This window comes from Lactuca virosa, chromosome 7, assembly GCF_052849685.1.
Source record: "Lactuca virosa cultivar CGN04683 chromosome 7, Lactuca_virosa_CGN04683_v6, whole genome shotgun sequence".
Lineage (NCBI taxonomy): Eukaryota > Viridiplantae > Streptophyta > Magnoliopsida > Asterales > Asteraceae > Lactuca > Lactuca virosa.
The window spans coordinates 19667738-19676502 of record NC_136432.1 but is presented as its reverse complement, the minus strand read 5'-3'; the positions used below and the strand labels follow the sequence as shown (position 1 = coordinate 19676502).

Sequence of the window (8765 nt, the reverse complement as noted above, 5' to 3'; positions counted from 1 at the left end):
TAACTGTGAATCTCATTCATTTGTCTAAATCCCAGGGTAAAAGACCATTGTACCCTTTCATCATTTGGACCAATAATTGAGGCCCAACCTAATGGCTCCGAAAGCCTAATATGGTCCAAATTCCTAAATGAGGCCCAAAGCCTATTATAGGCTAAAATCCAAGAAGGCCTAAAGCCTAATAATAACCCAGAGTCACAAAGACGGTTGGCCCAACAAGGCCTAAAACCCAAATAGTCAAAATATGACCCAAAATGCAAAAGTCAATGGCAGCTGAGTATGCCCGACGTACTCAAACTTACAACCAATGTACTCCATCCGTGTCCAGTACGCGCAACGTACGAGCTCGGTACACCCAGTGTACTCCGCAGTCACCCCAACTCTCCATTAAGAGCTTAAACGGTTAAGACACTAAGCAAAATTCTGATATCTGATCCTAAATGATATCTTAACACGTAAAGTTGGCAACTTTACGCACTTTCATGGCTTATTGGGACCCAAAACTCAAAAAAAAAACCATAATAATAACCCTAACTCAACCATGGTCCAAAATAACTCATCAAGATTGCATTTTTATGAACAAGGGACCTAAAAAATGCCAAGATCTACCATCCCTAGCTTCTGGAGTAGCTCATACTCTCAAGCATGGCTTAAAGGATCATAAAAAGCATAAAAACAAACCCTAACTAGATCTAACCAAATGCTCCAACAAGTTAAGAGCTTTATACCTCAAATAGCTTGCAAAGTTGATGAAGATTCTGGATCTTCAAGCTCCAAGTCCACCAAAGATTCACCACCAAGCTTCACCTCCTTCAAAGGATCCAAAAACACCACAAGATCACAATGATGGCTCACAAACACTCAAATGAAGGATAGGGTTTCGTTCTTAGGGTTTTGAGAGATGGAGGCTGGTCATAAGAAACTCCCAAGGCAACTTAAGGTGTTTAAATAGGGCACAAACCCTAAAAATTAGAATTTATCCTGACTAGGCCCCGCGTACTCCCACGTATGCCAGCGTAAGTGGGCGCCTCCGCGACAATCTTACGAGCCAATACGCCCATCGTACTCGGCTAGGGACCATATTGCAAGGATTTTCAAAATGAAGGTTTAAAAAGGAAAAATACAGAAATGAAGTGTTACATGAAATTGGTAATGATTTGTCAACTCGAATCTATATGTAACATTTCTAATTCAATCTTTTAAGATAGTAATTGACAGGATGTTAAATAAGTTCATAGCAATAGCAACTTTGAAACAATTGCTCATAAATTGAAAGGTCAAGTGGGGATTTTTTCCCAAATGTATTTTTCTAATCACTAATGAAAAGCAATCAGAATTCTCCGACCTAAAAACAAATGGAACACTCACTTTACTTCTGTTGGGATCAACAAAGCATGAACTTTCAATTTTAAGAAATGTTATCACTTTAGCTCTTTTAAATTGGAACAAACCTTGAGTCTATGGTTGTATTTAGCATGTTGTGTGATTCATCTAATTTGATTAGTTAATGTACTTTGAAACAATCAATTTAGATAAGGAGAAGTGAGAAAAGCCTGAATTCAGTAGGAATTGAATTGGCGAAGGGCTTAATTTTAGGGTGAGAAGGGATTAACGTTCTTGAACCAGGCGTCAGAGTAGTCCATCTCAGCGAGCGAACAGACTCATTAGTACTCCTGAAAATATCGTTGTAGAAATTATCACTCGCAGGTCTTCTCGGCGAACTATACGACTTAACAAACACCTGCCTTTCACCCAATCCAGACAGAGAACTGGTGGAAGACTCCTCCGACGACTTGATTCTTCCACTACCAAAAACGTATCTCGATCGCGTTGAAGGTCCCCCAAACGCGTTATCGAAATCGACGTCGTTTTTGTGGTTTTTCACATGCGCCATATTAGAAGAACATGCTTCATTTCGAACGATCTATGTGAAAGACCGAATCGGATCAACACATGCTTCGTCCGACCAATTCTCTGCATTCACTGAACTTCAATAAAAATAGCAAAAAATCAATAGCAATTGAGTAGTGATTAAACGAAATTGCACTGAGATTACAAGTAGCGTTTAGATTCGATTTCAGCAGATTAAGAGAGGGAAAAACTGAAACAAAATTGATTGCTGAAAACAATCTCATATTTGGATCGATGATTAATTCCAGATCTGGACGCGGTGATGTTGATTTTGGGGGAAATCGAAACACTCGATGAGTGAATCATCGACGGAGTAGGTGGAGAGGATGAAATAGCGTAGATTATCTGACGCGCGATGAAGAAGATTGTTGAAGGAAGCATTGGAGAAGAAGGTCGATGGGAGGACACCAAATTGTGGGTTTATGAGAGATAAATAGATTAAGATAAAATTTAATTATATTTTTGTTTACAATAATACTCCTGACTCATTTAATTAAGACACCCCTAATTCTTTAGTGCTCTACTTATTTACAAAAACGCCATCTTGCATCTTAACTTTTTTTTATCTAACGTTCCACCTTTAGTTATCCGGTTTTCGGCAAAAATATGAGTTCTTAAACGATCATTCCTTATATATATATATATATATATATATATATATATATATATATATATATATATATATATTGGGCTCGAATTGTTTAAGCTCATGGTTATATACTTATATAATTATATTGGCCGATGGATCTTGGGCTCACCGAGCAATTTGACTAATGGAATATGGAATTGTCTTGCCTCAACTAGGGATGTCAACGGGGGCAAACAGGAGCGGAAATAGCTGCCCCCGCCCCCGCCCTCGAAATCAGTTTCTGCCCCCGCCCTCGGATCCCCTGTTTACACAGCCCCCGGTCCCGCCCCCGATCCCGTCCCGTTCCCCCGGTTTATAGTGAGCAGTGAACTCAAAATTACACAACTACATCGCCTCCATATGTAGACTACAATCTATAAACAACCACTATAAAACCTAATCATCATTCAACTCAAAATTATAGTGAGCAGTGAACAAATTCAGATTTGCAACCAATCAAAATAAACATGAGTATATCATGAAATACAGTGAACAAATTTCAACTATCACAGTGAAGAAATTGAGATATAGAATACAACAGGCAACAACAAACCACAAAATACACAAATCGTAAATTCAGATTGAGATACAGAAATTGAGAGGCGAGAAACAGCAAACCATAAATTCAGATTTAAAACCACTTACCTGATTACCTCCGATTTCTGGTGGAGAAGACGACTGGGAGGCGAGTGGTGGTTGTCGAGACCAACAAAATTAATAACCATAAATATTACACACTAAAATAGTGTATAGTGGTAAAGGGATCGTATCCACGGAGATTGGTTCAATTTTGTAACTCTATGAAAAATATCTTTGTAAAAATACTTGTAAAATGACAATAAATTAAAAATGGGGGGTTTTGGTCTTTTAAAATACTTGAAATAAACTAGAATTAACTAAGATTTAAATAGACAATTTCAATAAAAATAAGAGTTTGATGTAAAATCAATAAAGGAAGGATGGTTGACTTAAGGTCTCCTCACTTTGACTTTTGATGAACATATCATTAGAATCCAATGATGCAATACTTGATTTAAATCTTTAATTTGGCTATAGTAATCCAAGAAGCTTGAGATTACCTAGACTTTTCTTAGTTTTTAAAATGGTTAGAGAAGCTCATAACAATTTCCTTAGTCAAAGTCACAATGTCCATTAAGCATGTAATTAGTGAAAGTCAACTAGCATTAAGAACCAAAAAGTCACCAAATCCAAGAGGAGTCAAATGCTTTCACTACCATGTTGGAGAAAATGTTTTTATGATTGTGTGAAGCAAAAACAACACAAAAATCATTTGTTGGTTGCTAATTTGAGGATCCTTTACTTAATCAAGAAATTAGCCAACTAATCACCACAAACACATTTAAACTCATGAATAAAAACATACAAGTAGTGATAAGATGTTAAAACACAAAACATTCTCATAAAGATTCAAGAACAAGTTCATGGAGTCTTCAACATTCAACAAAAGTTCAAAGGATTCAACAAAAGTCAACCAATTTTAGTTTAGGCAAACATGGCTAAACTCAAAGAAACAAAGTTAGAGAAGATTGTACCAAACATTTAACAAGAATTAAGAGGTGAAATGATGAAGTTCTTGAGTGTTCTTGGGCTTCAAAATGCTCCAAAACTCCAGAGAGAATGCTCAAAAATCGGATGTCTAAGAGTTTAGTAAAGTGGCACACCAACCTTCCCCATATAGCTCAAAACAAGAAATCCCGGAATTGCCCCTGCAGCGGGTTGCGCGACCCGCGTGCTGTTGCGCAGGTGGGTTGCGCTGGTGGTTCCTGAATGTGGCCTCTTTGAGGTTTGGGCCTCCATAGCTTAGCCCACATGGCCCAGTTCGAGTCCAATCAGCTCTTAGCCCATTTTTCTTCAAGTTTTCTTCAATTTAAGCCCAATTTGGTTTCTCTAAATGATCCATAGCTCGAAAAATCCCCCGATTAATAATCTACGCACGCTTGAATATTCTCCCGCATCTTGCAAATTTAAAGTTTGTTTCTCTCCAAGCCTTCAAATAATCATCAAGTTCGCTCTATGCATCATCCCCACTACCCATCAAGCTCAAAATCCTCGACGTCCTCTAAGTCCAATCGCTTCCTAAAGATCCCACTCCGCTAATCTCCTTAAAATCTGCAATTAAGCTCACAAAACTAGAAAGTACCCGAAATGGTCATAAAATAACAAAAAGGAAAATATGCATGGAAATTAACTAAATTATAGATGAAATATGCTAAAATAAACTATAAAAATAAGTAAATAAAATGAAACTATCAGCGAGAAACAGAAATCGTGAAGTCACAGTCGCCGGTCGCATCTTAGGTCGAGAAGTCGCAGACTAGCAGTCAAACTGTCGAAGACTCGGACTCTCGGAGTCGGTCCTATTCTCGTCAATATCCACTCTCCAATTGAAGGCTCGAAGCTAGCTGCTAGTCGATCGTCGATTGACTCGATTCGTCGTTCACTGTTTGGGTCTTTGGGAAGAGGAAGACCGAATAAAGCTTAAGGCAACGATGATTTGTGAAGCCCTAATATTAAAATTAGTTTCCCATAACCCATTTCTATTTTACATTAAATAAATATATTTTTTATATAAATATAAACGGGGCCCCGCGGAAGTACGGGACGGAAATACTTACTCCCGACCCCGGTCCCGAAAATAAACGGGGGTTAATTTCGCCCCCGCTCCCGCCCCTGCTCCCGAATTTTTTTTTAAAATTAGTCCCGTACGGTATCGGGGTCCCGCGGGGGTTTTTGACATCCCTAGCCTCAACCCAACTTATGTTATAACTTATAATAGCCCTTTCATTTCAGTAAGGCGATAAAACACTTTTTATTTTCAACCATCCAAAAACAATTGTAATGTTTTGGTAAGTTTCGATTTTTTTTTGGAAACGGCAAATGATTAAACGGAAGCCTACTCGCATATTTCAACGAGCACCCCGGGTTCGAGCTCCTTTACAGGGCAAACCCAGCCCCCATAGGGGTTTCCAGGGAAAATTTCCCCACATGTGACACAAGTTTAAGAGGCACCCAAATTGAGTTTTGCTTCGATACAATAATTTATTGAATGTCCATTCCCAACTAATATTGAAAACTTTGGTTTTCATTTACTTTCTCCTTATAATGTATACAATAATAGTTGTTTCTTAAACAAACCAACTCCAAACCTATTACAAAATTGCTCAATGATTTAATAGCAAGTGATAGTCACAAATCGGTTATTTAATTTGGATAGAGATACAAATCAAACCGGTTATCTAATTTGGATCCGGTTCCGATCCCGAAACCAGATAGAATGAAAATCGATTTCTCTTACGGGGTTGGATTTAACCGGATCATATTCAAGAAATTGGAAAGCTTATTAAGACCTGATAACTGAAATTGGTTAAGAAACGAATTGGGAAAAAACCATTCGAAACAAGATTAGACGGATCATACCAGTTCACAGTTTTTTTTTCCATAGCCTTTCAAGAACTAAACCGACTTACATCTACTCCCTAAAAACAAACCGGACATGGACCATTAAAACACCAATTTTGTGCACCTTAATGGGGTTGGTACATTTGGGCCAACGCCCAACAAAAGTCACTTTTCGAGACCATCCAAAGTGAACTACAAATAAGATAACACTAGTTGATACAATAATACATAACATAACATACAACTTTTTTGTATTTGAATTCTGAAATGGTACAAAATCCATTATTAGGTGAAAGTGAAACACTTGAAAAGAAGAAAAACAAATTGACAATTTAAAAAATAATAATAATAATAATACAGAAGGGTCTCCTAGGCTAGACTTCTCCTTGGTGGACAAAAGGCCAAAATCCAAAGCTGGAGCTAGCCTGCATTAGGTCAAGCGTCATGGTCGTATGATCGTCATCGTTGAATGATCGATCCCACATTTGTGTGTCAGGTGGTGTGTGGATCATATTCTCAATAACTTGTTGTTGAGAACCATTTTGATTCCAGAAATGTCCGACAACTGCAGTTGCTCGGTTCGCAGCAATAAGGTCAGAAAGCGCAGCGCTGCATCTTAACGACAGGTCGCCGGAGGACATCCAGGGTTCAGTTTTCGGTGATGACAGAAGAGAGAGAGCACATCCTGGCTTCTGCAGGTATGCAGGCGGTGACGTTGGTGATTGTCGAAGTTGCCGTTCCGCCATTAAAGTACCTTGAGAATTAGGGAAGTTTCGAGGAAGAGAATTCGGAAGGGTACCCTTTCTTCTTCTTTGATTATGTCCTTCAAGTCGTCTTCTGCAACTCCGCTTTGCTTCATCAAACTCCGTCACGCGGTGAAACCTGCTGCACTGTTGACAGAATCTCTGTTGAAGCCCCAAGACCACAACTTTTGGAGCCTTTGAATGAATTTCACACACCTTGTGCCTCCGGTAGTACTCCTTGGTGTCAGAAAGCGCCACGCCACACCCCTCCACCTGGCATCTCGGCGCCACCGCTGCCGGGGAAGACGGCCACACGGTGATGGTGGTTGTTGTTGCGGTATCAGTCAGGTGATACGGATACGGTGGTTTACCTCTCTTGGTGGAGGAGGATGACTCCGCCTCCATATGTCGGTCAGGTACGACGGAGTTCTCGCAGTAGTGTCTCTTCCCCAGCTTCAAACACATCATGTGCGGGTCAGGCATCCGCTGGTGGATGGAATTCGACCCGAAGCCGGCGTTGTTTTGGATGGTGGTGTTGCCAGTACTGGTCATACCAAATAGAAGCGCGTGGACCACACTCTCCTCCGTTCCCCTGGCGGCAGCGGCGGCGCTTGAAATGCTACTGGCGTCGTGATTGCCCCAATCATAACGTGTACCAGAAGCAGTGTTAGTAGTAGTGGTAGTAGGAGTACCAATGTCCCAGATATCCCATGCATTGTTTGCTGAGAAATTACAATTCTGTCCCCCGCTATCACCACCACCACCACCACCGCCAACTCCGCCATCGCCGCAGCTGCAACTAGAACTGAAAGAACTCCTCCATCCGGCTTCCATTTGTGGATTTGTGAGAAAATTGTGAGGGAAGAAGAGTAGAGTTTAGTGAAGAAAGATGTGGGATGTTTGTTAGTATAAAAAGAAGCAAAGATTATAGAGCGAGAAAGAAGATAGGGAGTGGTGGTGGTGGTGGTACAGCAAATGGGTGGCTGGGGGCGTAAGTGCTCAAAAAAGAAAAGCTGCAAAGATGCACAGTTTGTATGAGAGAAAGAGAAGCAATTATTTCAGAAAAAATATCCATTTTAAACAAATATTATAAATAAAAGGAAAAAAAGCATATTGACATACATTGTATTTTACATATAAATTCTCATTTTCTTTAACATCAGAGCAAGCTGCAAATTATAACTTGGAGAATATAAAGTGTTTTAATGAAGAAAAAAAAGTAATATAACTATAAGTGTTTTGAAATTCAAACTTGTCATAATATACCTACTTGGAGAACACTAAAAAGCAGGTAAAAGATAAGTCGTTATCATTATTTCGTACTATGTATGATTTACAATAACAGTTTTATATTTGTTATCAATAACTTTTAGGTAATAATTTTTTTTACTATAAGAAATCACATTAATATCAAAGTCAGATGTGGCTAGTTTCAATGGAGAGGAGAGAGACAAGGGGATGAGTGGTGTCCCTTTTGGGGACAAATGAGTTTTTCATTTCATTTTGATTTTTTTCCTAAAATTATGATTGAGATGTGTCATGTATATGCAATAATGCAACTTTGGCTTGTGTTATATATATATATATATATATATATATATATATATATATATATATATATATATATATACCTTAAGGGTATATAAGATTAGATATATCGTTTTGTTTGATATATTCATAATAATGTTTTTAAACTTCAACCCCTAATTTGATTTACTTTCAACATTTTCAAAATTTAATTATTATATTTCTCTTACATCGCATGTTTTTACCGAACACTTACTACGCTATATATATTGTAGTTGAAAATGAAAATTATTTAAGAGGAAGATAAATGTGTAATATATAAAAATCATGGAAGTAAATCAAGTTGGAAGTTAAATTATAAGAACATTGGACAATTAGAATGCATTATATAATACAAAACGACGTACTATGGTGAGTTTGAGTACCTAAGCTTATATAACTTTAAGGGTATATTCACTTTTCCCTATATATATATATATATATATATATATATATATATATATATATATATATATATATATATATATATATATATATAT

The 8765-nt window shown here is 38.0% G+C and overlaps 1 protein-coding gene across 1 annotated transcript; it reads right to left on the bottom strand.

Moving 5' to 3' along the window:
* Positions 1 to 6185: 6185 nt before the first annotated feature.
* Positions 6186 to 7886, bottom strand: LOC145124946 (squamosa promoter-binding-like protein 7). Its single transcript, XM_079060423.1, has 2 exons — positions 7822 to 7886; positions 6186 to 7712 (listed from the first exon to the last, which is right to left on the bottom strand). The coding sequence occupies exon 2, from the start codon at positions 7531 to 7533 to the stop codon at positions 6331 to 6333; it is 1203 nt and encodes a 400-aa protein (XP_078916549.1). The 5' UTR covers positions 7534 to 7712; positions 7822 to 7886; the 3' UTR covers positions 6186 to 6330.
* Between the last annotated feature and the right edge of the window lie 879 nt (positions 7887 to 8765).

Excerpts from the sequence above, each read along its gene's own strand:
- LOC145124946 (XM_079060423.1), bottom strand. The coding sequence starts at position 7,533 with ATGGAAGCCGGATGGAGGAGTTCTTTCAGTTCTAGTTGCAGCTGCGGC.